Source organism: Ictalurus punctatus, chromosome 7 (genome assembly GCF_001660625.3).
Source record: "Ictalurus punctatus breed USDA103 chromosome 7, Coco_2.0, whole genome shotgun sequence".
Classification (NCBI taxonomy): domain Eukaryota; kingdom Metazoa; phylum Chordata; class Actinopteri; order Siluriformes; family Ictaluridae; genus Ictalurus; species Ictalurus punctatus.
In genome coordinates, this window is record NC_030422.2 from 20,203,446 (window position 1) to 20,229,811 (window position 26,366).

A 26,366-nucleotide genomic window follows, 5' to 3' on the forward strand; every position below is an offset into this window, starting at 1 on the left:
GGTTCGATGCTTTCTGACCAATCAGATTAGAGAATTCGAAAGCACTGTGCTATGAAGTGCATTTATAAATTACTGAGACGAACTGTTCTGGATGAACCTGTTTGTGCTTTGCTCGTGTTTGGTGTGCAGCATTTAGTCGACGGTAGCTCTCTTGCCAGGCCTGGCTTACAGTATGCAGAAGCACGCCGAGTCCTGGGGTTGATCTTTGTTGGTCCTGAGCCATGGTGCAACTGGCTAGTTTAGACAAATCACACTATTTTATGTCATGTCTTGTGCGATTAGTGAATCAAAGCTGATGGTTTAGTGAGCCTTTGAGTGTGTGGGGTGATGTACTGTACATGCCGTGATGATACTCTGCTCTCTAGCTCGGTGTTTGCATGTTATCCGGAAGACTTTGCATAGGCGGTGGCAGGAAGTGAGGGGCTGCACGATGTCGTTGCAGGTATCTGATGCATTTCATGCTTTTAGTATTAAGTGGCTGTTAATATGGATATCACCAGGGGGAAACAGCAACCACAACAATAACAACACACACATTTAGACTCTGGAGTGTCTGATGTGAAAGTGGGACCTCCTTAAACATTTGCATGATCTCTTTGACATTAAAGACAAAGAATATACTGTAGTCTGAGTGCTGGAGTACTGTACACACACACGCGCAATTGTTGGGCCTCTGTCTATTGAGTGTCTGGGGGCTGTGCAGGAAGCCGCCTTATGGTGCCTGCTACAGGATTTCTCAGCTGGCACACAACGGCATGAAACACACACATTTCTGCAGGACAGGCTGGTGCTGGACACATGGCACTGGACACTCCCAGACATGAAGAGGACTCCTGGGAACATTTATTTTGGTGATCCAGAGAAAGACAGAAACCCACAGATGTGAGTAGACTACTCTCAAGTGAATTTGACTGTAAGGCCTATTATGAACAAGTACCGTACGGATGTTTGCTAACGGCCACGTTATTGTCATATAACCAGTTTGCTTCGTGAGAACTGTATTGTCTGTCTGAAAGCTCTCTCTCTCCTTCTGTTTAACATTTCTTTCATAACTTTCAAATGTACATCTCTTTAAACCAAAAATAATACACCAGAGTATGCATGTCAGTTTGGAACCTTGTGATTTAATGCAGGAGTCAATAAACGCCATGCTACACAATGCAGTTTTGTGATCATTGCAGCCAAAAATGCTCAGTTTTGCGGCAGCTTTTTTTTTTTGAGGTGGGAATTTTGTTAAAGTTGTACAGTTGATACTTATTGCAAAAAAAAACAACAAACATATCACCACAAGGTCAAACATCCATCCATCCATCCATCTTCTACCGCTTACTCCTTTTCAGGGTCACGGGGAAACCTGGAGCCTATCCCAGGGAGCATCGGGCACAAGGCGGGGTACACCCTTGACAGGGTACAAAGTCAAACACGCCAAATTGAAAATGCTGTTTCAGAAAATATCATCAGCTAGGGCTGTTCGATTATGGCAAGAATCCTAATCACGATTATTAAACATGATTACTCACTGACTTTGGAAACATCATGCATTTATTGAATTGAAAAAAAAACCCAACTTTTTATTGTATTTTTAACAGTGGATTTTCTTGAATATAACTCAACTGGAACAACAAAAAATAAATACATTTGTTTAATTAAATAAATGAAACAAAGCTAGCGGAGCACGTCACGTAACCCATTTCGGCGAATCGCATCGCCAGAAATGAACTTTAAACTTCCTCAGCCTATGAGATTCTGTCTCCTGGTTTAGATCAGTGCTCTGTTTTGCTGCGGCTTTTTAAAAAAGTTTTTGATGTTTTTTTTTTTTTGTTTGTTTGTTTGTTTTTTTGTGGAAAACTACTTATTTTAGTTGTTTTTCGCAGCGATGTTTGTTGGTAAACGATACCTTTTAGCTGAACTCATGTTCGACGCACATGAATCGAAGACGGCCTTGTCTGAACATGCACGCGATGACGTGACATGATGCGTCTCGACCTAGACGTGCGGAAGATCTGCAGTACTTTCACAAAATTGCAAGCTCCTCTGAATATTGTGGGGTTCGCTAGAATTTGCGTTCATTTCTGCGATCGTGGAGGGACTGCGTTTACCACAGAGCTGTTGGATTTTCCATTCTGATTGATCAGAAGGTGTTGATTTTAATTTTGTGGATTAACGTGTCTCAGACAGTACTATATACAACCGGGACTTCACGTGTACGGCAGACGCTCCACATTTACGGATTTAAACGCGTGTAATCTCTGATATGGTGAAGTTTACCGTGAGGCGACATTTTAAGATACGATTTTTGGAAGGAGTCTCCAGTGTCGGCGCTGTCAAACAGATGAACGCAAAGCTGTAATGTTTCCCAAGTTTCCCAGCTGGTTAAGCCTTCAAGGACAGCGTTGTGGTTTTTCATTTACATCACAAGCTGCGTGTTTTTATTGATTTTTTTTTTTGTTTGTTTATTGTTGTGTTTTATACATTTGCAGCTGCTATAACATAAGTGATAACAGGAACTAGCTTGTTTCATGGATGTCCCACGACATTAAATGTAATTATAAATGTAAAAAAAAAAAAAACTAAAAAAAAAAAAAAACTTGTTGGGTCAAATTGGCATGGTGTAAGAGGAATAAGACATTTCTGGACGTAGAATCCGTGTAGTAATGAAGCGTCACGTCACCCCGTCGCCTCGATGTGTTGTATTCCTCTTACTTAAATTACAGCAGTTTAAAAGAGAAAAAGTGATTAAAAAGTCATGACGTGATCGGCTTCATCATTTGCCTCCTAAATCGGGTAAATATCTGTAAGTACATGTGCAAGTTTACTTGACCTTTTGGTCGTAAAGACTGAAATGCTGAACTGAAGCAGGGTAAGAGAAGCGAGATAACTGCTGTGGATGAGAGAGTACTTTCTCTTGTGTAAGCATAACCGTAAGTCCTGCCTGCTTCACACAACAGTTCAGCAACTTTCTCAGTATAGCTCCGGTTTCACACATCTTGCGCCTCCGTGATGGACTATCAGTTCAGTCGAGTCGTGCTGGCCCGTGTTTTTGTTCTTTCACTCCTTTTGTCTCTCTCCTTTTCTTTTCTGTCTCATTTCGGAGCCCTTATTCATTCGTTCTCTGGCTTTTGTCGTGGTCCTGTTACTCATTCACTCCCGTCGTCTGCCTGCCCCTCCCCTCACTCTTCAAACTAGTGACTCGGTGCATGACGCATCACGTCTGTGAATCTGGCCTACACACACACACACACACACACACAGTGTCAGGTTGCATGATTGCATCTCTCTGAATGCAGCTGGGAGAGTAAATGTAGTGCAGAAAAGCTGGACTCTGACTTCAAATTTCAAACGCGCACACTGACTAAGGCAGGAGGGTGGAATCAGAGCTGTGTGTGTGTGTGTAATGATTGGGTTAGGTCATATGTGATTAGTATCCAAGCACAGGCGCTCCCAGGTGTTTGTCTGTGCCTATTTATGGGCACGAAGGAGTTGTTTATCCTACTTGCTAATCAGCTCTAACTAATCTTGCTGAGATGTGTGTGTGTGTGCGCGCGCTTGTATGGGTGACAGGTGGTCCGCTGCCCACTCTCTTTGTCTGTCTCTCACATGTTACACAAACTTTATTGTGCTCTCTCTCTCTCTCTCTCTCTCTCTCTCTCTCCCCTTCTGTCTCTGTCTCTCTCTCCACTTCTCTCTCTCTCTCTTTCTCTCTCTCCATCATGCTTATGAAGTATTTTTTGTTAGTTACTTCTCTCCAGTGTAATTTAAGACAGCCTTGCATCTGCTGTGTGTATGTCTCAACTAACACACTCCCAAATTTATACACACATACTCACGCACGCGCGCACACACACAAAGTGAAAAACTCCGAACCTTGAGACGGTGTTAAAATAGAAGTGGCGCTGGCGAGTTTTACCCAAATTAGCAATCTTAAATTGGATTTGAGGAGAAGCTTTGCAGTGGGGTGACATCATGTGGGAAGTTTTCATGCAGTTCTCCGCTAAACTCTCTGCCATAGAATCATGTTCAAGTTAAGAGTAAAATGTGGTCCGTCACTCGGACTTGTCATTTATATCACGTGTGTAATTGACGTAAATGTAATTACGTGTGTAGTTTTCCCTTTCGGGCTACTGCTTATATTTCTGCTATTTCTTGAAATATCGGGTTGGGTCGGAAAATGACGAGTCAAACCGCCTACTTATTATTCAGGCGTATTTTTAAGTATACATAACCATCTAATGTCTTCATACTGTTCCTGTTCATGCACAGGGTTTTGTGCCGCGGTCCTGACAGCGCTGTATTTCATACAGTTATCCATGTCAGATCTGCCTTTAGCTACTTTAACCATTTTGTGTTAACCTTTCAGTAGTTTATTTACACAGATGCGGATGTCTCCAAGGATGTCATTCGGGTATCTTGTTATACAAGGACAGCGAGTGGCAGTTTAGGCTTGATTGAGCCCTAATTGGTTGCTGGAGAAACAAGTCTTGTAGGAGACTGTTTAAATATTTAGTCATTTAACATCAGATAGTGATAGTTTTGAAACTGGGCGAGAAAGAAAGCTTATTTTAAATGTAAATGTACTTGCGTATCTGCAGTACTCGCTCGCGTTTACACTGGATCCTTGACCACCTGCTCACGGTCACAACTTAATCTCGTATTGAAAGCACTCAGCTTCGGTAATACAAGCCTCTAATTCACACTAAGTAATACAAACAAATGTAATACAGTAGGGAGAAGCAGATGATGTAGTCTATTTGCCAAACATTTGGAGCAGTGGACGCTTTTTCGTTGGGGGCTATAGCCACGAATGTTTTTTCTTTAGCCCCAAATAATTCTCCAGTTGGAGCAGTTTGTCAGTACGTAACTGAACGTCCAAGAAAAAAGTGGTGGTGTAATTTTATATCTTCAGTGAACGGAGGCGAGACCAATCAGACAGGGTTTACAGGAAAATACATGGAAATACTCGTGTCTTATTGGCTGACGGCTCACGAATCTGCCTCACACGCTAGCTCACAGTGTGAGGGGCTGTTTGGATATGCACACCCATTTTTTACCAGTAAATGGGTTGAAACTGAAACAGTAACATCCTCTGATGCTGAGCAGGAAAACAAGGTGTGTAAATGTCTATATGAGTTCCAGTTTACGTGAACATGATCTGAGCAGAACATAAGGAAAGATAACATACTTTGCATGGCACTGTAGCAGCTAAACCCATACAATGATAGCTTAGCGGTGCTTCTCCTTGGCTAGCGACAACAAACTAGCCTAGTTAGAAAAGTTTGATATTTAATCGGTCTGGTGGTCCTACAAACCGTGACAACACCCGAGGCAGGTTTTATGATAAATCCATCTTTTTGTCCAACTTTCACTTTTTATTATTTTTTTAAGCAATTAGTTTGCATTGAAACAATCTATTTAGAAGTACATTTAAAAAAAATTTTTTGATGGAGAAGAATCTGAGCTCAGCCCCGCATGATTAGCAGTCCAGCTAACGCCAACCCGGTTGTAGTGGATAGCGTACAGTGCCATTATGGCTAGCAATACTTTTGTTAGAATGTTTGTCTGAAGTGCCACTTCTGTCTCCATCTCAAAACTGTGAGTAAACAAAACAAAAACTACATGTAGCAACAACAAACAATCGTAATCGTTCGCTAGCTGATGTGTCATACCAGTGAGTGATCTATTACTGTGTTTAGAGTTCAAAACAGTTAGTGTTTAAATGTTGCCCACTTAGAAGTATATTCTTTGTACTAACCCTCTCAATCTTTGAGTACTAAGCCGTGGCTGTTATTGGTCACGCAGCTTACAAATTTGGATGCGCTAAAATAAGTGAATATACGACTATGCTTTTGCAAGTGACCACGCCACGTTCTCCAGTTTCTGTTGTGATCGCTGTCATTGTGATTGTTGCTCTTATGTCTTCTCCATGAACCAGGTGCATTGGTGTTACTCTCTTTCTCTTCCTTGTTTGGGTGTTATGGGTACAAGCACCAGAGGCTGATGGGGAAACGAGTGTTATGCTTGGGAATTCACAGTCACTTATGGGATGGGTGGGTGGGTGTGTGTGTGTGTGTGTGTGTGTGTGTGTGTGTGTGTGGTGAGAGGGAAACACTTCCTTGCCAAATGAAATGGCTAAACAAAAGACATGGACTGAGAATCTAAAGGAAGCAAGGACACACACACACACACACTCACACACATGCACATGCATGTATTTCTAAACACTTTTTACCCATTGTTCTACTGTCTCTGTCCCTTATTGAAAAGTGTCTGTCATGGTGGAATAAAGACACTTTGCCAGGATAGTGATAGTTGCCAATGAGCTGTTACTCTGTTTTGCATTGCGTGCTCTCTCTCTCTCTCTCTCTCTCTCTCTCTCTCTCTCTCTCTCTCTCTCTCTCTCTCTCTCTCTCTCTCTCAAAAAATATTTAAATAAAACACTGTTCTGGTTTTGCTTGGGCCCTGTAATTAACATCCTCTCTTCTCTATAAATACACCATGAGTTTGTGTCCGGAGCCTCAGAGACAGAATTTATGTGTTTGTGTGTGTGTGTGTGGGAATGAGGCTTTGGGAAACCGGGGCTGGAGATGTAATAGGCAGTGTGAAGGAGAGCGTCTTAAAGGAAATGGAGTGTCAGAAATAAGGAGTTTTTTTGATTAAAAAAAAGAATAATGTGTAAAAGAAGGTTACAATGTTGCGGTTTGTTGTTGTTGTTGTTATTATTAAATATTGGTGGCTTTTTTGCACATTCAGTTTGTGTTGTAAAAAATGATGACAGAGTTTAGAGTTTCGTTTCCTTTTGAATTCTCAGGCCTTGTTCTTCAGAACGTTGTGTGTGTTTAACTCCGTATTTATGTTATCATGTGACGAGACAGCAGCTCATTTCCTTGTGTACTGTAGCTGTGATCCTGGTGACATGGGGCAGTGTGACAGGACGACAAGCCTTAACTGAACTGAGATTGTCTTCATTTTTTGAGTCGGAAATCATTCATGTCTAAAATGACAGTAAGTAAAATGGCGAATGAAAATGCTTGGCTTCTCTGCTTCCGACACTTAGTTCACTGCTTCCGACACTCTGTGAATTTGAATGAAATTGAAATATATCTATTGCCTCCAAGTGTCAGTTTTTTTTCACCAGTTAATACTTTATATCTGTAAGCACCAGTGCTCACTACAGCAGCTGATATAGAAAATATTATCGATATAACATGTTCTATCAAAGTTAAAGCACATACGCACTTTTGTGAAATGTAAGGTATTTGGTGATTTGGCCACGGCAATAAATACTTCTTTAAAGGTAAATCCTTAGTTATAATTTTAAACATTTATTTATTTATTTATTTATTTATTTATTTAAAATATATGTAATGATTTGAATATCAAAGTCACAGTAATAGCAGTCACATACTTCTGGGAAGACCCAGATTATTTTGCCACAAGTCGTGTTTTTTGTGTAATTTCAGAGGCTCTGGGCACATGAACAAAAGCGCAAATCTCATTGGTCGGCCAGTTTTTAACGTGGTACCCATTGACAGCCATTGATTTAGACACAGGGCGTTAAACGCGCTGAAAAAACGTCCTGGTGTGGAAGGGCCTTAAGATGGGGTTTTATTACGGAGAAATGAAAGAGAAAGCTGTTGTTATCAGAGCATGCTGCTTTTTCCTGTGGATTCGTTGTGATTTGAGTGGAGGAATGGAAAAAAAAAATGATGTGAGAACTCGTCAAAAACTGGTGTTCAGGAGAACATCAAGTTACTCTGTGAAATGGGACAATAACATTTTTATTTTTGATGCAATTTCTAAAGAGAATTTTTCAGATATCATGTTTTAGGCCTACTAGTAAATTAATTCCACTTAAGTTTCATATTATTGTTTAAAATGTATATACAGGTGCATCTAAAAAAAAATAATTTTGAATATCGTGGGAAAGTTTTTTCCGTAATTTTATTCAAAAAGTGGAACTTTTCATATACTGTAAATTCATTGCAGATAAAGTGCAATATTTCAAGCCTTTTTCTGTTTTAATCTCGATGATTATGGCTTACAGCTCATGGAAATAAAAAAATACAGTATCTCATAATATTAGAATAAAGAATTCATAATAGAGAAATGTCGACCTGAGAAGAGCTCTAATCAGCGAATTAACTCTAAACATCTGCAAAGGTTTCCTGAGCCTTTAAAAAGAACTGGACCATTGCTCAGTGGTCCAAAGTCCTCTTTTCAGTTGAAAGTAAATGTGTAATGAATCTAGAATATATGAAAGTACTGCTTTTTGAATTAAATTGCAGAAAAAAATGTACTTTTCCACAATATTCAAATTTTTTCGATGCACCTGTATATACTATAGTAATTATTTCTGGTTTATAAAGAGGGGAAAACAGCATTAGTAATGTATTTGAAATACAGATTGCTCCTTTTTATGTGTGTATGATGGTTGATGATATTTAAATAGATCAAGTGCCTTGTGTGCTGACATCATGTTATGTTTCTGGCCTAATTTAGCGTTGATTTATTGCAAATACTTCACTGCAGCACCACAGGCTTCTGTTTATAAACAGTTCAGTGAACTGTGGACTGTTCATGGTGCTATACAGAATCAGTGGCACTCGTTGTAAAGTTTTTTTAAAATTTTTTTTTTTTATGGTTATTCAGTGTAATCTCTCACCAACTATGAGAGAAATTGAATTGAGCTTTACAATATAAACACATCAAAGATGTTGTGTGGGGGATCTTAGATAACTGTATTCCTTATCCAGAGTGACTTAGATTTATCTCATTTATTCAACTGAGCAGTTGAGGGTTAAGGGCCTTGCTCAAGGGCCCAGCAGTGGCAGCTTGGGAGTGCTGGGATTTGAACTTGCAACCTTCCAGTAAGAAGTCCAATGTTTTAACTGCTGAGGTATCACTTTCCAATTAAAGACTAGATTCCTCTCATAGTTTCGGTGTCTTCACATATCACTGGCAACAGGAATTCAAAAAAAAAAATTAGCCGCTGACTACAATCTTCCTTGGAAATGCACTGCGTGTCCATATTAAAGTGTTTGTTTCTGAGTGTCAATGTGGAACAGTTTATGACACGATATGCACTCTCATGAAAGACAATAGAATGACAGTTGAGTAGATCAGTGCATATAATCTGCATTACTGTATTCCAGAGGACTGTCCTGCGAGGTGACGTCAGTGACTTCATGGTGTGAACTAGGGCTGTTATGATTATTTGACAATTTAAAGGAAATGTTTATTTTTATTTTACTGTCAATGTGTAGTTTATCCCCTTTTAATGCATGCAAGTGTACAGGGAATTCTACACACACACACACACACAGGAGAGCTCATGTTTGGACGTATCTCTAAGCCAGTTCTCAGGAACACAGACCGTTAACCTGTGCACTTGTGGTAATCTGTTTAGAATAAAGACTTTTTACAGTTAATGCTAATTAAAGAATTAGCCGGTTTCTAATGTTTGTCCTTGAAAGTGCTCTTGAGGTTAACGGAAGTTGTTCTGTATATATTTATCTAATTGAAGTAGCTATTGGAATGTCAGTGTATTAGGTTTGATTCGATTTTCTTATTTTTTTAAGCTAGCAATGGTGATTGATGACCATTTCTAAGTATGCAAATGTCCGATTTTTACGCCATTTTTACCAATCTGTCAGATTTGATATTTGTTATGTTTGTGATTTCTCATTTGTAGCTTCTTAAATGTGTCTTAGTGCATTGTTAATAATCAAGTATCTGTGTGTCCTGTTTTATTGTCAGTTTATTGGTTTTGTTAATCACCTTAGTGTTTGTGTTCCTCAGACCTGTCGAAGAACCGGCTGTGTGAGGTGCCAGAGGAGTTGTGCCAGTTCATCTCTCTGGAGACGCTCAGCATTTATCACAACTGTGTGCGCTCAGTTCCTTCCACCCTCTGCCAGCTACAGGCTCTCACCTACCTCAACCTCAGGTACACACACACTCTGCTGAACTGAACACAGTCTACAAGGTCTTGCCTATCCTACAGCACATCCATCCACAGGACTTTGGTTGTTATAGTATGATGGATTAATAAAATGTACAATTTGTTGGGGCTCCTGAACAGTGCAAAAGAATTGGCTTTGCCTTGTTGGAATATTACAATTTCAAATGTAATGACTACGTTCAAATTCCATTTGAGGTCTATATTCGGCTCGCAGCCAGCCATATTTCGAATTCAATGTTTATATGCGTACAGGCATCAGAAAATTGATGTAAGTATGCCTGAGTTGCCATTCCTAAATACCTAGCCTACAGCTAAGCATCTGTTAGCACCCACAATTCCTTGCAGACTGAGTCATGCTCCTTTCAGTGGATTTTCCGAAGAAGGGGTTTGCGTGCAACACGTTTCCGATTAAAACGGGTGGGAATCAAAATTTGGGGAATCGGAATATTGTCTTAATCTGAATCAGGCGATCAGATTGCTGCATTTACTCAATAATAGAATATTGCCAAATTCTCATTAATATCGGCATATTTATGCGCATGTAAACGTAGCCAGGAATCAAATTTGGGAGAGAATTGGTGGGAAAGTACAAAGTGGCAAATGAGTGTGGTGTAAGTGGAATAAAGCACTTCAAGATGTACTGTTATGGTAAAATAATCAACTTTGAAGTGGTAACATCATGAGTGGAGAAGCTTCAGACCCACCCCTCTATGCTCAGGACTTAGTTACTGCTTTACCTTTGACATTTTTGAAGCTCTGACCCTGGAGACTCCTTACAGACTGTTTCACCATGGTTATACAGTTTTGTTTTGTTTTGTTTGTTTCTTTATTATTAGGTTTAGATTATGTAGAGCGTACACCATACAAGTCCTTGACAATGAGTTGCTACTATAGAAACAATAACATATTAGAACAAGCACGTTAATTAATATTAATATAAACCTGTGATTTGCCGTGCAGCCGGCGTGACTATCAGAGTAGCGTTTAGAGGATATGTGGTATAAAATTTTATCACTCCTCTTTAAATAATCTTTCTTGTTATCGGTTTATAATTTATACATGAGTAAAGTCAAAAAATGTATGACCCTCTAAATTACTGAATGTGATATTTGTGAGCTTAGCTAAATATTTGGATAGTGTAATATATTATTCATTCTGTTTTATTGTTTTTAGTGAATGAAATTACGAGCTTTATTCAAGGTTTAATGGTTTTAATGATCATGTTGCGTACTAGGTGATTGCTTATTTATGTAGAGTCTAATGATGCTTATAGTTATCTCTCTCTCTTTTTTTTTTTTAAGCAATTGTTAAAGCGTGTATCTGTGTTGTAAATTGCTTTTCAATGTTGAGCAAACCTCCACGTTGTACATGTGTGTTTCAGTCGTAACCAGCTGTCCAGTTTGCCCGCGTCAGTATGTGAGCTCGCTCTGTTGCGAGTGCTCAACATCAGCAACAACAAGCTACCAGTCCTTCCTGCTTCCATACACAGACTTACACATCTCCGGCAACTGGTACGTACAACTCGCACCACTGTGTCAGCTTTCTCGTGCTCCCCATCACCCTGTCCTGATCTCATCGCACCGTGCTGATTTTCTCTTTCAGTTGTATGTTTTGGTACCCGCTCAAAATAATGATAATCAGGGATGGGGTGAACCTCAGTTCACGGAGTATATTAGTGTACTGATGATAACCATAATAAGAAAACAATTTTTTTAAGCATGGCTCCAAATCATTTAATTTTACAATGAACCATTAAATCAGGAACTTTAGTGTGAACAAACAAGCTGCTGAACGCGACTGGATTTAAGATTTGGGAATTTCATCCTAGCTAGTAGGAAAATGTTATTGCGTTTGTGCATTTGTTCTATGAGAGTGAAGTAGATGCTAGTGAAGTAACTGGTTACTACGAATACTAATCAGCTAGACAAAAAACAACCTCACGAAAGGGAAAGGCTTCGGGTCATGTGTGGAGGCTCTGTGTGAAGCTGGACCAGAAATTTGCGGTGGGACTTTGGCTGTACTTCTTTTGGGTGCCATTTTGAGCCCAGCAGCTCTGACTGTGAATTACTGTGGATTCCCAAGGCAACTTGTTGCAGCTTAGGAAAATCATGTCTTAGCGCATTAAACCCCTCCATTTTTAACACCACCATCAACTTATTGCTATAAACGAATGGCAAATGAGACAAGGATCATTATTATTCCTAGCACATATTGGACTTAATGGTGTAACAAACACATTCCCATCACTGTTGGAAAACTGAACTGGAAATTCTCAATGCATTTTAATGTACAGTGGACAAACTGTTTATGGCTCTGGGTTCCCTAATGTTTATTGTATGTGTGTGTATGTGAATTGCTCGAGGTACATACAGGCATTCTTCTGTTTGCAGGATGTGAGCTGTAATGAGCTGCAGTGTTTGCCGGTGGAATTGGGTCAGCTGGAGGGTTTACGGGATCTGAACTTGAGAAGAAATCAACTCACGACCCTGCCAGAGGGTTAGTTCATCCCACACATGCACGCACACACATAGACACACACACACACACACACATGCAATCCAGAGACCAATGTCCTATCCCTACACAATCATGAAGTTAGATAACTGTTCTAAAAAGGTCTGTGATTATGCCATGGCCTCAGTGATAAAATGGCTGGAAGCTTAGTAATGTAGAAGTGATTAGGAATTAGTCATTTCTATCAAATTTCCAGTTCTGTGCTCTTACTACTAAATTGTAGTCAGAGTCCAAACACTATAATTACTGTATACAATACGCAACCTCTTTATCTGAACCCTTCTACTACAGAATTGGCCGAGTTGCCGCTAGTCCGTCTGGATGTCTCCTGCAACAGAATCTCCCACGTTCCCGTGTGCTTTCGGCACTTGCGGCACCTGCAGCTCATCTCGCTGGATAACAACCCTCTGCAGATGCCCCCAGCACAGATCTGCTCCAAAGGGAAGTTCCACATTTTCAAGTATCTAAACATGGAGGCATGCAAAAGGACCCAGGATCAGCTGGAGAGAGCTCTGCGACCCAGTGGCTTCAGCAGCTGGTGAGGCCAGGATGAAGATGGGAGGGGGTTGTCTTTTGATTGATGGTGGCAAGCTTATTTGCTCTCCTCTTAAGAGACGCTAAATCTGGAAAAATTAGCTTGCACTGTTTCGTGATGGCTAACAATACTGTGTATGTAAATCAGTGATAAACATTTGCACATTTCAATAAGCGTGTGGCGTTCTACATGGTGCACATGATATTCTGGAATTGTCTGATTTTCACAAATGAAATTCACCACCAGAGTTGAATTAGTGTCGAGTAAATGAAACATTTTAATGCTCTGCTGGTTTTATTTAGATCATGAAAAGGGTTGGTGAACATGTGCATTAGCAGAACTGGAAAAAAGAAAAGGAAAAGATAGAATACGATAAGGTGCACTGAACCGAATCCCCCCATCACCAACCCCCCCCAATGCTTCTATCTCTCCAGTCTTTCAGATCAGGAGCTGTTCCCTGGTCAGTATGGTGGTCTGGACTCTGGCTTCAACAGTGTGGACAGTGGCAGCAAGAGATGGTCTGGAAATGAGGTAACAGGAAGCAGCATGAAACCAATTAAACAAATTTCAGCTGCATGTAAATCTGTTTTTCGTCTTGCGCTGTGCGCACACGAGAACATCCTGCCTGTCTCTTTCCAGTCGGCTGACGATTTTTCAGAGAGATCTTTGCGTTTGACGGAAATTTCTCGTGAGCAGCACAGGGAACAAGACGAGAGGAACGCGTCGCTCGATACACCCAAAGGTACTAAACATCTCGCACGTTGGCAAAAGAGAGAGGCTCTCTGAGCATACATATTTAAAGTATTTCTCTTTCTTCTTTTTTTCCCTTACTCTGATCTGTAGTGAATGGAGATGTGGAGCAGGTGGATTTCATTGACGGAAGTTTAACAGAAGAGGATGAGGAAAGCTGTAAACCAGACACTCCCAGTCCTCCACAGTCATCACTCGCACAGGCAAGAAGATGCATTAATCATTGGGGGGTTTTTTTGTTTTGTTTTCTAAAGCATTTTCTCAAACACTATTTTGCCAAACATGTAAAATATTTATTGATCTGCACTAGTGCTAGAAAGTTTGTGAACCCCATTAGAATTTTCTGTATTTCTTCATAAATATGACGCAAAACATCAGATTTTCACACAAAGAGAACCTAATTAAACAAACGAGACAAAATATTATACGTGGTCATCTATTTATTGAGGAAAATGATCCAATATTATAGGCTCCAGGTTTCCCCATGACCCTGAAGGAAGGATTAGCGGTATAGAAAATGGAAAATGATGATCCAATATTATGTATCTGTGAGTGGCAAAAGTATGTGAACCTCTAGAATTAGCAGTTTAATTTAAAAGTGAATTTAGAGTCAGGTTATTTCAATCAATGGGATGATAATCGGGTGTGAATGAGCACCCTGTTTTATTTAAAGAACAGGGATCTATCAGAGTCTGGTCTTCACAACCCATGTTTGTGGAAGGGTATCATTGCATGAACAAAGGGGATTTTTGATGGCCTCAGAAAAGAGTTGTTGATGCTTATCAGGCTGGAAAAGGTTATAAAACCATCTTTAAAGAGTTTGGACTCCACCAATCCACAATCAGACAGATTGTGTACAAATAGAGGACATTCAAGATCATTGTTACCCTCCCCAGGAGTGTTCTCCCAACAAAGATCACTTCAAGAGCAAGACGTGTAATAGTTTTGTCTCAGTTGTTTAATTGAGCTCTCTTTGTCTACTTTTAGGACTCGTGTGAAAACCTGGTGATGTTTTAGGTCAAATTTATGCAGATATACAGAAAATTCGAAAGGGTTCACAAACTTTCACCGTATCTGCCGCACGTCTCGCATGCACTCCGTGTCGATTACATTACAGTGAATCTATGGGTACTCTTCGTCTTTATTTGTTCTTTTGCTTTGTGTCTTTCAGGAGAAGACTGAAAGCCGGTCCACACCCTCACAGAGCCCTGATTCAGTTGGCAGCAGGTAAAACTGTTTACACACAACAGGAGAAGCATGAGCTCATCCTCGTGAGTTCACAATACACCTCTAGGTCCCATTGTATGAGCAATCTAAAACTAAACCTGCTTTTTGATTCTAAAACATGGGCTGTTACCAGGTTACTGTGTATTATTGTACAGTATATAGTAAATATTCTTAAAGGCCAAAACCATTTTGGACAAACTTGACTCCCCCCCCCCCCACCACCTTTTCCTTTTCCCCACTCTGTGTGTTGCATTCTCACTTTCTCTCCAAACCTCCCTCACATGTTTGACCAGGTCAGCTTATCGGTGTGTATTTGAGCTGGGAAAAGTCAACAGTGATTCTTCTATTCATTTCCTCCTCGGATTTAGGGCTGTTTGACTGAAAACTGGTCCAGTTTTATTCAGACTAATACTCTAGCAGAAACTAATCATGCAATCGTGCATACAAAGCGACATAAGCGGCATGTTTAACATATTCATCTCATCAGGAGTTTTAGTGTGTATGCTCCCAAAATGTAGAACTCTATCCTACAAGACAATTTTAATAAGCAGCTTTATATATATATATATATATATATATATATATATATATATATATATATATATATATATATATATATATATATATAGGGTGCACGGTGGCTTAGTGGTTAGCACATTCGCCTCACACCTCCAGGGTCACACACTCACACACCAATGGCAGCAGAGCTACCATGCAAAGGAGCAATTCGGGGTTTGGTGTCTTGCCCAAGAACACTTCAGTATGTGGAGGGGCCACGAATCTGAGATTAGTGAACAACCTGCTCTACCACCTGAGCCACAGCCGCCCGTCCATGTCAACCTGTAAAATGTTATCAGTTCCATTCCAGTTATACTGGAAATTTTATTTGGCGCAATAAAGTGGCATAGAAATATCATTCAGTTGCTAGCTCAGCTCAATTGGAATTCAGTTGCGCCCATACACCTCGGAGCATCTGATAGTTTATGTTCACTTTTCCGGCTACAAGCTTCAGAATGTTGAAGGCTGCAATCCGATTGGCTCGTCGCAATTCAGTGTATTCACAACCAGCCAACCAACTTGTTTGTGCTTATTTCTCCACCATCATTCTGGTGTAATAAACATTATTAATATAACATGCATTGGTGAAGCGCATTACCTTTACCATATACCAGTGAACACGATTGTATAGTCTGCTTAGAGTGAAGCAGGTTATGGCTGTGCGCGTGCAGACACCGAGCTTGAGTTGTTTAGTTCCATTCATAAGACTCAAACCCCTAAATTCTGCCACGAGCATTTTTGAGCATGGGACATTCTAGCATTTCTGTTGAGGATGTCATTCTCCACTCTGCAGGAGGAGTGTTGGCAGCGACTCGGCTGATGCAGTCTATCCGTCCAGTCCCACACTAGAGGAGAAGAAGAGGCCTGGCACGCTGCAGCTCTGGCAGGAGAGGGAGCGTGCGCAGCAGCAACAGCGAGAGCGGTGAGTGCGGATTACACTGGGATGTAGCAGAAATCTGAAACGGAGATATTTATTCAGGAAGCAGAAGAGACAGGACAGGGGACTTAAAGGGTTTTAGCGATGGTTGGACGAACAGACGGGTACATTAAATAATATATAACATCATTTCATAACATGCACTGTGTAATATTCTGAGCTGTACAGGACTGCACTGGCTGATCAAACACCACAGTATTACTAAAGTAGTCGTTTGGGTGTTGGGAATAAAACTAAAGTATGCCAGCAGTACAAGTAGTTTCAAGAAAGTGTGTACACAATGATTTGTTTATTAAACTATGCCTTTTTTGCCGTGTTCTTCTAGTATGCAGAAGACAGCATTCAAAACAGGAAGTCAGTCGGCGGCATCAGGCAAACAGGCCGGAACAGGAAGTGTCTCGTGGTAAGATGGCTGGGGCCCGTTTTGTGTTCATAGTGACGCTGTGTGTCCATGTTGTAACATTTTAGTGATTGACTTCTGGGACTTTATCTAAAAAAACAGGTTTTTAAATGCTAAAAGGGAAACTGGTTTTCAGGAGAAAGTTTGTGTCCATCCTGTGTGCTAGTAGATGATGGTGATGATGCTCTCTTACTATTCTGACCTTCTCTGTCTCCCTCTAGTGGTGACTCCTCAGACAGTGGCGCCACTGTTAATGGTCTCCGCCAAAGATCTGTTGTGAGTCTCATTTGGACTCTGTCTGTTTTATGTCTCTCCTCATCATTTACTTATTTGTTTTCACTTAATATTGTGTGCTGTTCTTTCAGACTGTGGATCAGATTTATCCAGTATCCCTGCAACGCTCAACAAGCCGCACAGGTGCAGCACCATCTCCGCACGTTTTTGCATGGTTACACTTATGCTTTCTCTGAATATTGCTGTACAAGTTGTTTATTTATTTTAAATAGAAAGAGATGTAAGCTGTAGTCTTGTCTTGTTGTGTTCTATATAGATGTGCCCTCTGCTAAGCCATGTTCTCCCACTGGCAGTGCTCCCAAACCCAACAGCTTCCTCTTCCGCACCTCTTCACGCTGCAACGTCAAGACTTCAGGTACACACAGAACATAGGCTTGAGCAGTATTCAGTACAAATAACAGCTTAAACGAGAACACTTTTACTTCACATGCACCCATATTAGTTTGTTCTGTAGTATATTAGTGATTTAAAATTGAAATGATTTTTATATATTTATATGTTTGAAATGTCCTGTAAAGCTGTAATAATAATAATAATAATACTAATGTTTATACCAGAGTGCTGTTAAATTCTCGATTCTGATTGGTCAGAAGGTCTTGAGAAATTTTCCATAAGAGCAGGACTAATACTCAACTTGCGCAGGGACCCCATGTAATTCAATTTAAAATCTCCTTTTTAAAAGTGTAACAGTGACGTTTTCTGCGAGGAGATGTTTATTTAGCGTTGTTGGAAGGCGTCTCCAGTGTCCATGCTTTGTAACAGTTAAAGGGAAAGCTGCAACTTTAGACTGTTTGTAGACAGTTAACACATTGTGTATGGAAAACAGTGAGCTCAAGCTGTGCATACAAGCAGGTAGATGCGTCTAGTAAAGCAGTCAGGAAGTGTGCATTGTTTAAAAGCACGTCATCACTGCTGCACCCAGCACATTTGCAGCAAAGCCATGTCACTACTATATCAGTCAGCATGTTTATATAGACAACAATAATCCGATATTAACCCGATTGAGACAATACTCTGATTAAGAAACGACCATATAAACAACTATTACTGTTGACCTTATTTTGACTAAAGTCATACTTGAAGTGAACACAAATCGAATTAAGATATGAGGAGTTTTCGTATTTTAGTCACATTATCGAACTCTATTATAGACATGTACACACCTTAATCACATTATTAACGTGGTGTGGGAGTTTTCACCGCATTTTTGCAACAGCACACATGCACATACAGCAGTGCTCAACCGTTTAATGGCAAACAAGAGAACATGGATGTGTCTGAAACCATGTACTTACCTGCTACAGTATATAGTAGGTGAAATACATGTACATCGGCTACTATATAGTAGGTAAGTATGTGGTTTCGGAAGCAGTCGCCCATTTGCTCATATAGCATGACTCAGGGATGTCACGAGAACCGATACTTCGGTACCAAGTCGGTACCAACATTCTTAAAACGTGACGGTACTTGTTTTTCTGCGCTAGCATTTGAACCGATTCTAATGGAGGTTCCGAGGTTGCAATTCTTCCGGACCTGATGGGGGCAGCAAATACCTGCAAGTGTTTTAGTCTGTCCACAAGCGGTGAAGAAGAAGAACGCCTACAAGCACACAGGAAAAACTACAGAAGTTTAGCTTAGCTTAACAAGTTTAGCTCCGCCCCAACTCGTTGAGAGGAAGAGAGGAAAGCTAGTATCGGTTTCTGGTGTGTAACCGATGCTAACGTTCATTTCAAACAAAGCGAGAAAACACCTGGAAACTGGTGAAGCACCTGAAAGACGGTCCTGTATTATTTTTGTTTGAGGCAGCTGGCATTGTTGCCGTGAAACTAGCTAACGTGCTCCATGTAATGTTAGCGATAGCCTGTTATTTGTTAACGAGGCTAACACATTGCAATGTTATAAGCTACCTCCTAATGGGCCACCATGCATCGCCTTTCAGCCCGTGTCCTGTCAGCTAAGTGTAGCCTCATCTCACTAATAATTATTCAAATGTTCATGCTTTTAATAAATTTTTTTGGCCTGCCACCCTATCAGTGAATTTAAACTAATGCTTGCATTCAGAGTATAAGGTGGGTGTGTGTGTGTGGGGGGGTGTGCGCGCATGCGTGTGTGTATGAAACACGCAGACCTGTATCATAACGGTACCACAACATTTACATTTATTCATTTAGCTGACGCTTTTATCCAAAGCGACTTACGAATGAGGAAATACAAGCAAAGATGAACTGTATGTCGATACGTGAAATTCTAGAGGGAATGTCGGACGGCGTGGCGTGGGGACGTAATGACGTGCTGTTAATCTCTCTATGTTCTATAAGATGTAAAACAGGAACATAAAAGGAATATTGTAAAAGTGACTTGTGTAAACACCTTAATCAGAATATTGTCTTATTCAGAGTAAGGTTAGTAATTAGATTACTGCTGTCCATGTAAGAGTAGTCAGTGTCACAGCTCTGTGCTGAGAATGGTCCATCACCAAAGTGATACCTGCAGTGGTCCTGTGGTGGTCTCTTTCCAATTATGGGAGGGACAGATACCAACAAAGTGCACCTTATAGGATAGTTCTAGGATCTGAATTTCGTTAGCAATCTGTGGAAATACCCCACAATGATGGTTATACAATACTTTGTGTGTGTGTTAGGATCAATGCAGTCTCTGGCTGAGTCAGGTCGCAGTGAATCTCGATCCACGCTCAAATCACCACGAGAGGAGAGAGCAGAAATCGCCCAGTTACGGAAGGTAAGGACCATTTATGCACCTTTCACATGTTTCTTTGCAGTGGTTTTACATTTACACTAGACCGTCCTCCTACACGGTTCCCTGCTTTTACACTTTCAGTTTCAGTATGACAAGTGATCGCTTTGTACAGGTATATTTTTTACATTTCCATATTGCCTGTATAAAAATACGAGAAAAATACACGAGCAATGGTGTACGGAGTAGAACATTTTTAGTGTAGTAAGTTTCAAAACTGTATACATGCAAACCTTACACATGCAAAGCGTTAAGTGTTAGGCTTTTCAGTTTAAAACGGAGACTTTCACAGCACGTCCATAGCAAATAAATAAGAGTATCACAAATGAGCTCAGCTCGTGATGTCTGTAAGTTCATGGACCAATGATGTCCGAAATAAGAGAATGATTACGGTACGCAGAAAACGTTAATCACAGATTCACTGTCAAGCTAGCTAGCATAGCTAGTGAGTATGTTGGTATATATTTACATACATTTAAATCCAGTTAAATGCTAAGAACATAATAAAACGTGAGACGATGATTGTTAGGTTAAAGGGGTGGCAGGACAACGCAGGGACGTCTCCATGTTGCACATTCACGCATATTCGGCAGTACTTTAAGAACACGAACATTAATGTTATGGCTAGTAGTGAACGTGTGTATCCTCCCACACTGTCTGTTCAGTAAGAAGTCGTTTCACACAGTCAGACACTTTATAACACATCCGTCAACATCTCAAGGTCGTCTTATTCCTCACGCTGCCGTTTTGGCACTGACAGCATTATCTAACATCTCTCTCTCTCTTTTCGTCCGCTCTCCATCTGTCAGTCCCTGGAGTCTTCTCTGAAGATCACCCTTCCCGAAGATTTCGGTGATGCCTTGTCCAACGGTACCATCCTCTGCCAGCTAGCCAATCACGTACGCCCTCGGTCGGTGTCAATCATCCACATCCCCTCCCCTGCTGTGGTGAGTCCTCAGTGATATCGATCAGCCTCCTCTAGCTCTCACGAGGCGAGACTACTCACAACTTTATTTCACAAACTTTGTTCCGTTTAATCTGTTCAGCCGAAACTGAGTGCCGCCAAGTGTCGTCTCAACGTCGAAAACTTCCTCGCTGCCTGCCGCAAGCTGGGCGTTCCTGAGGTAAATGACTTTTTCAGAAACTGTCTGCTTTTCTGTGCTGCCTTAAGTGTGTGTTTCTTAATACGTGTTTAATGTATTACTGAATTCTGTCTGCTTTATGCGTCTCACTTTTTCTTGTCTTTTTCCTGCCTTTTAATTCCTATTATTACTTGTTTTTTTTCTGCTTTGTTATTGCTTTATTTCTTTGTTTTTTCTTCTATTCTGCTGCCTCATTCTCGCTCTGTCTCTGGCTCTCTCTCTCTCCCTGTATATCTCTCTCCCTCAGACGGAGGTGTGTCTAGCGTCTGATATCCTCTGCAGTAAGCTGCGTGCAGTGCAGCGCTGCGTGGAGTCTCTCTTGTCGATAGGAGGAGGAGAGGAGCTGAAGGAGGAGATACAAGCACTCTCTCCCGCTCTCTCTCCCTTCTCCCTCGTCCCCACCGGCTTCTTGCTCTTCTACTGCCTCGTCATGGGCCTGCTCTTCCTGCTCTACCACCACCTTACTGCATAAAGCGCATAAGTGTGTTTACACGCGAGCATGTGTCGGATGTAATCGATGCGTGCACTTCCACAAACAAATCAGGCTTTGCAGCAGTGCACTTGCACACTATGGCACACTATAGCTGTGTGCCGTAAGTAGAGCTAGCTGCACTGCCATCCAGACAGCTTGGCAATGTCTCTCACACACACACACACACACACACACACACACACACACACACACACACACACACACACTCTCTTATATGCCCCACATAGTTCTGTTACACTAAAAGCTGCAGTGAGTAGATGTGGAACTGACACAGTGGTTGTTTTTATGCTGTATCTGTCTTAAGCAGAATTGTATATAAAAATACTTAATACTGTTACAGGTTTATGGACAGAGAGACTTCGTAGGATTGCAGTCTGTTGTTTTTTGTTTTTTGTTTTTTTTAAACTCATGAATTACAAAACAAAAGCATTTTATATAAGCTGCCCAGATAAAAAAAAAAAATAGCCTCATCTGTCATTTCTTTTCTAATACTTGCTTACACCGTCCCTCACCTTAATAACAGCGCCAGTCCTGTTAGGTGTGGAAGCCAGCAGAACGTTCCATCAATGTTAGATGACTCTTTCATTTGCTTGATGCAACTCAAAGCTAGACTTCATGTAGACTACTTTTTAGGTTTTTCACCTTCTGTTTTTTTTTTCCTGTTAAATATTTTGGGTCATTTGGCAAATCCCACCCACTGGCCAGCTCTACGCTATCACGAGTCAGCTATAAATTAGGGAGAGAGAGTTTGTGCTTTCACCGAGACCCATGAAGTGAGCTACCGTATCTTTTTGAACTGCTGCTCGTGGTATATCACAAGGCAGCAGAACATGCCGGAGGAAAGTGCTATCTGACTTCTTCCGCATACATGAGCTCACGTAAGAGCACGTGATTGGCCGTTGGTTCTCTGATTGTCAAGCTAGAGAATAACACTGTTCCTCCAGTCTAGAAGCATGGCCAGGTTTGCTCTCTAGGACTCCTGGAAATGGATAGGCGTGGCAGCATTGGGATTCGAAATTTGCAACCTTCCTGTTCTGTTGCGTCACTCGGGAGCCACGTACCACAAGTATTCTCTGCAGAGGTGCCTACATCTATGGTTTAGCTGTAGCATTTATGCTTGCTAAAGCAGTGGCCGGATGCAAATTCTGTAAAGTGCTTTTGCACAGACTTTATCTAAGTTGCGTGACCTAATCGAAAGCAAAAGGCAGAGGATTTTCCACTACAGGTCATTCAGCAATATAATAGCAGGGTAAAATGGGCCGTGTGTTCCCATTCTCTTTGTTATACATTATATAAGATGTACTTAATTTTCCCTTTGGGCAGACAAGTTGTTATTTCACTTCAGTAATGAAACTCTAAACACAAGGGATGTATTGCTTTAATGCTGTTATCACAAACATCCTGACCTCTGAAATATGTACATACATATGCATATGGTCATTTGTCTGTCTACCTGCTAACATTTTCTTGTTGGCAATGTTGGCTCCTCGTTCTATGTGATCGAGGTGATATTTGTAGGAGAGTCAAGGTGTCCAAGTGTGCTACCATGCTTGTTGATTTGGTCCTGTGAGTGTCAGAGTTGTGTTCTGCTTGAACCTGAAGCACCAAACGTCAGTATCTGGCCAACAAACTGACCATGATTTAACGATGACTTGCGTTCGTCTATGTGCTGCTATTGATGGATGAGGATGAGTTTTGTGGGGGTTTTTTTGTCTGGGGAGCTTATTAAAACCCTTAAAGCTATGCTGTCCATCACGGCTAGATGTTTTTAATCAGTTTGTTTTAAAAGTGGTATTTATCTGTTCTTAGTGTCCACTTCCCAAAGGGCTTCGTCGCCGCTTTGCCTTAGCTTACACAGGGGATCGAGTTTTGAGGATGGTGTAGTATTTTAATGCGTTTTATAACGGTTTATTTAGCCTCTGGCACGAATCGTAAAAATCCGCTCACATCTTGTTCAAAGGGCTTTAAATTTTTTAACCACTTTGTCTCAGTGCTTGCAAATGTAAGTGCCTGCTATGTCTGACTGAAGCTACTGTTACAAACTCCACCATGTCCATGACCATTCCAGTCTCTCTGACCGCAGCATTGCGTGTTATTTAACATTTTGGAATGGTGTTTGCAAATGAGTATTAAAATCCCTGTTCCCATTTTGTTCAGAGTTATTCAGTCGGAATATTTCTTTCAAATATCGGGGTTGAGGGACTGGAATGAAATGTTTGCTGTTCGTTTTGTTTGTTTCGTCTTGTTGACTGACTGTGACCACCAGGGGGCAGTGGTGTTGCACAACTGCACTCTAAGCTATATGTCTTATGGTACCGAAGTAATGTTTCAGAGTTCTGATGTTGTATGTATGTGTATTGTTTTTGGTCAGCTTGCTATGTAAAATTAAGTTATTGTTTATTTATTCATGCATTCCTGTGTCAAGCAGCAGTATTGGGTGAAACACGGCCTCACAGAGCAAATCCCTCTCAGCTCGCACAAAGCATTACAACATTTGCTGCAGTTTATATGTAGCTTTATGCAGATTATCTTCTGTGTTCATAAAAAGAAAAACTGGTCTACTTGGGCCCAAGTCATGATTTGTCAAATGCAAGACCAATTTTCTATGTTAATAAATATCAGCTCTATATATATAATATATGAAAGCTGTAAATTCTTCTCAGTCGAAATAACATCCCATTAAAACCTTCTTAAGCTTCTTTTTAAATGCCTCAGTAACGTTGGTTTTAGGCCCATGAGTACACCGTGTTTCCTCAGTACTGTCTGCTGCTGTTGCTTTTGTGTTCCCTGCATACTTAATGTGATTTAGCAGCTTTGCAGACAGTTGACTAACGAGCAGACGCTCATCTGGAGAGAGTGATAAGGGCACATGGGAGAGAACAGAGTGAAAGAGAAGGAGGAGAGGAGAAGCACAAGGGTGGACTGATAGGATAGAAAATGTGAGGAGAGAATTTTTTTATTTATTTATTTTTTTAAATGGGTTCATTTTCATTCATCCAATTTGTTGAATTCTTCCCATTAACGCATTTAAAATGAGATTCCTCAAATCTACAGTATGCGCGGATGTGAAATATCTTCTCATGGTTCCCACAACTGAAATCATCGCTTTTTTTTTTCTTTTCTTTTTTTTAATCACATTTTCAGTCCACACAAATGTAATTGCCTGAAGGACTCACTGTAACCGAAAGCCATGTTGCTTATTCAGAGCAGGGATGTTGAAAAACTACCCACTAATGCTGCCCTCTTTGTTTGTTTGTTTTTTGTCTTTCCTTCTTTATTTTATTCCAACTACTTTCAGTTTTTTTGTTGGAGCAAGATCTGCAATAATGTTTCAACCAAAATGTCTTTTAGGGTGAAGCGAGTTTATGAAAGCACCAAAACTCACTGGAGTTGAATTTTGAACTTTTAAAGAAATTGTTAAGAAGCAAGATGTATTTTGTAATATTTATATCCCTCATGTATTTAAGGAGGTCAATTGTAAGTTTATATAGATTCTGATTTTTGTTTTTTTGTTGCTGTAATTATTAAAAAAGAAAGGGGGGGAAAGCATCTTTCGTTCTGTGCTGCTTCATTTTCTGTTTTCTTTCATGGTTTGCCTTCAGTGTATTTTTTTTGTTTCTTTGTTTTCTTACTCAAGCCAATCATCTTCCCTCAGGTGTCTGTTGATAGCTTTTAAGTCTCTAACCATTGTGTTTGCTTAGTGTGAAGGTAAGTGTTAAATCCATCCTTACTTGTGAGGTGAAGGAAATTGTGCATGAGTGAGTTTAGAGCTTGTTGAAACATGTTCAGCTTCTGAGGATACACTGATTGGGGAAAACAACACACTTTTCCTTTCTTGCTGCAAAAAACAAACAAAACCAACTGCATGGCTGTTAAAGCTTAGAGTTGGGAAAATCTACTTGTGAAAGTTTTAAATGTGAGAGGGTGAGATATTGGGTAGTGTGCATGCTGTTACTGCTGCTTTCCTCGTCCTTTCTGCACAAAACCTGTGACCTGATTAGTGTCTTTCAGTTCCAGTCCTGCACTACCATGTCCTGTTGAGCTCTCCGGATATGCATGAAGCAATGCCCGAACTCGGTCTGGTATGTGTGCGGGAGCCGTAGGGGAGAAATGGGGGGAGCAAAAAAAAAAAAAAATGAGAGAAACACTGCAGTGTAGTTGTTTCAGGACTGGAGCTGAGAAACAATACAAAATCCAAATCCTCATCAGTGTGGTGTTGTGTGCATTAATCTGTACGTGCATGTGCGTATGTTCGGCTTTGGTACTTCATCACATGTTCTTGCGTGCCTATTTCTAACCTGTTTGAACTGTCCTCCGAACCCCACCAGGACTCTCTGTGTCCAGCTCAGCTCATTCTGGAGGACGAAGGACTGAGCCGCATCGCTCACACCGTCCAGACTCTGCTGGAGCTGCCCCCGTCCGGACCCCGCCGCTCTTCCCTTCAAACGCCTGCGCAAAATACCAACAGCTCATAACGTTCAATTCAACTTTTAATACAAGCCATACCTTCTGAATGTCTTCAGTGTTTTTATTATATTAAAGGAAGGGTGCAGTCTGGCCCACCTCATGATTGCCAATGCTTGTATAGCTGCTTGGGAGTGTACTGTAGATTTTCATTGTGGTCCGCCGTGTGTAATCACCGGACGAATTGCAAATATTAAACAAGATGAAACAGAAATGTAAAGCTGGTAATGTGAGTCTGCCCCTGCCAAAATATTTGCCTCACTTCAAGATGATGTATGGTATGCGAAATATTTATTTGACAGGGAGATGAACTTCATTGCTGAGGTGGTGCTGGTAAAGTTGT

General features: G+C 40.8%; 1 protein-coding gene across 3 annotated transcripts in view; it reads left to right on the plus strand.

Moving 5' to 3' along the window:
* The window catches only part of lrch4 (leucine-rich repeats and calponin homology (CH) domain containing 4), a 41,408-nt gene extending 15,272 nt beyond the window's left edge, over positions 1-26,136 (plus strand). The window contains exons 2-19 of one of the 3 annotated variants that reach the window (XM_047156863.2): positions 9,796-9,940; positions 11,337-11,466; positions 12,346-12,451; positions 12,761-13,007; positions 13,439-13,535; positions 13,644-13,746; positions 13,848-13,957; positions 14,926-14,981; positions 16,333-16,461; positions 16,802-16,879; positions 17,098-17,152; positions 17,242-17,293; positions 17,427-17,525; positions 19,812-19,909; positions 20,734-20,871; positions 20,971-21,048; positions 25,215-25,267; positions 25,888-26,070. In XM_047156863.2, coding sequence (XP_047012819.1) covers positions 9,796-9,940; positions 11,337-11,466; positions 12,346-12,451; positions 12,761-13,007; positions 13,439-13,535; positions 13,644-13,746; positions 13,848-13,957; positions 14,926-14,981; positions 16,333-16,461; positions 16,802-16,879; positions 17,098-17,152; positions 17,242-17,293; positions 17,427-17,525; positions 19,812-19,909; positions 20,734-20,871; positions 20,971-21,048; positions 25,215-25,235 — 1,742 coding nt within the window. In that variant the 3' untranslated portion in view covers positions 25,236-25,267; positions 25,888-26,070. Of the gene's footprint in view, positions 1-9,795; positions 9,941-11,336; positions 11,467-12,345; positions 12,452-12,760; positions 13,008-13,438; positions 13,536-13,643; positions 13,747-13,847; positions 13,958-14,925; positions 14,982-16,332; positions 16,462-16,801; positions 16,880-17,097; positions 17,153-17,241; positions 17,294-17,426; positions 17,526-19,811; positions 19,910-20,733; positions 20,872-20,970; positions 21,049-21,313; positions 25,109-25,214; positions 25,268-25,887 lie in introns of those variants that run through there. The other 2 variants (XM_017472369.3, XM_017472368.3) reach the window with 2 other exon arrangements.
* The last annotated feature ends 230 nt before the right edge of the window (positions 26,137-26,366 follow it).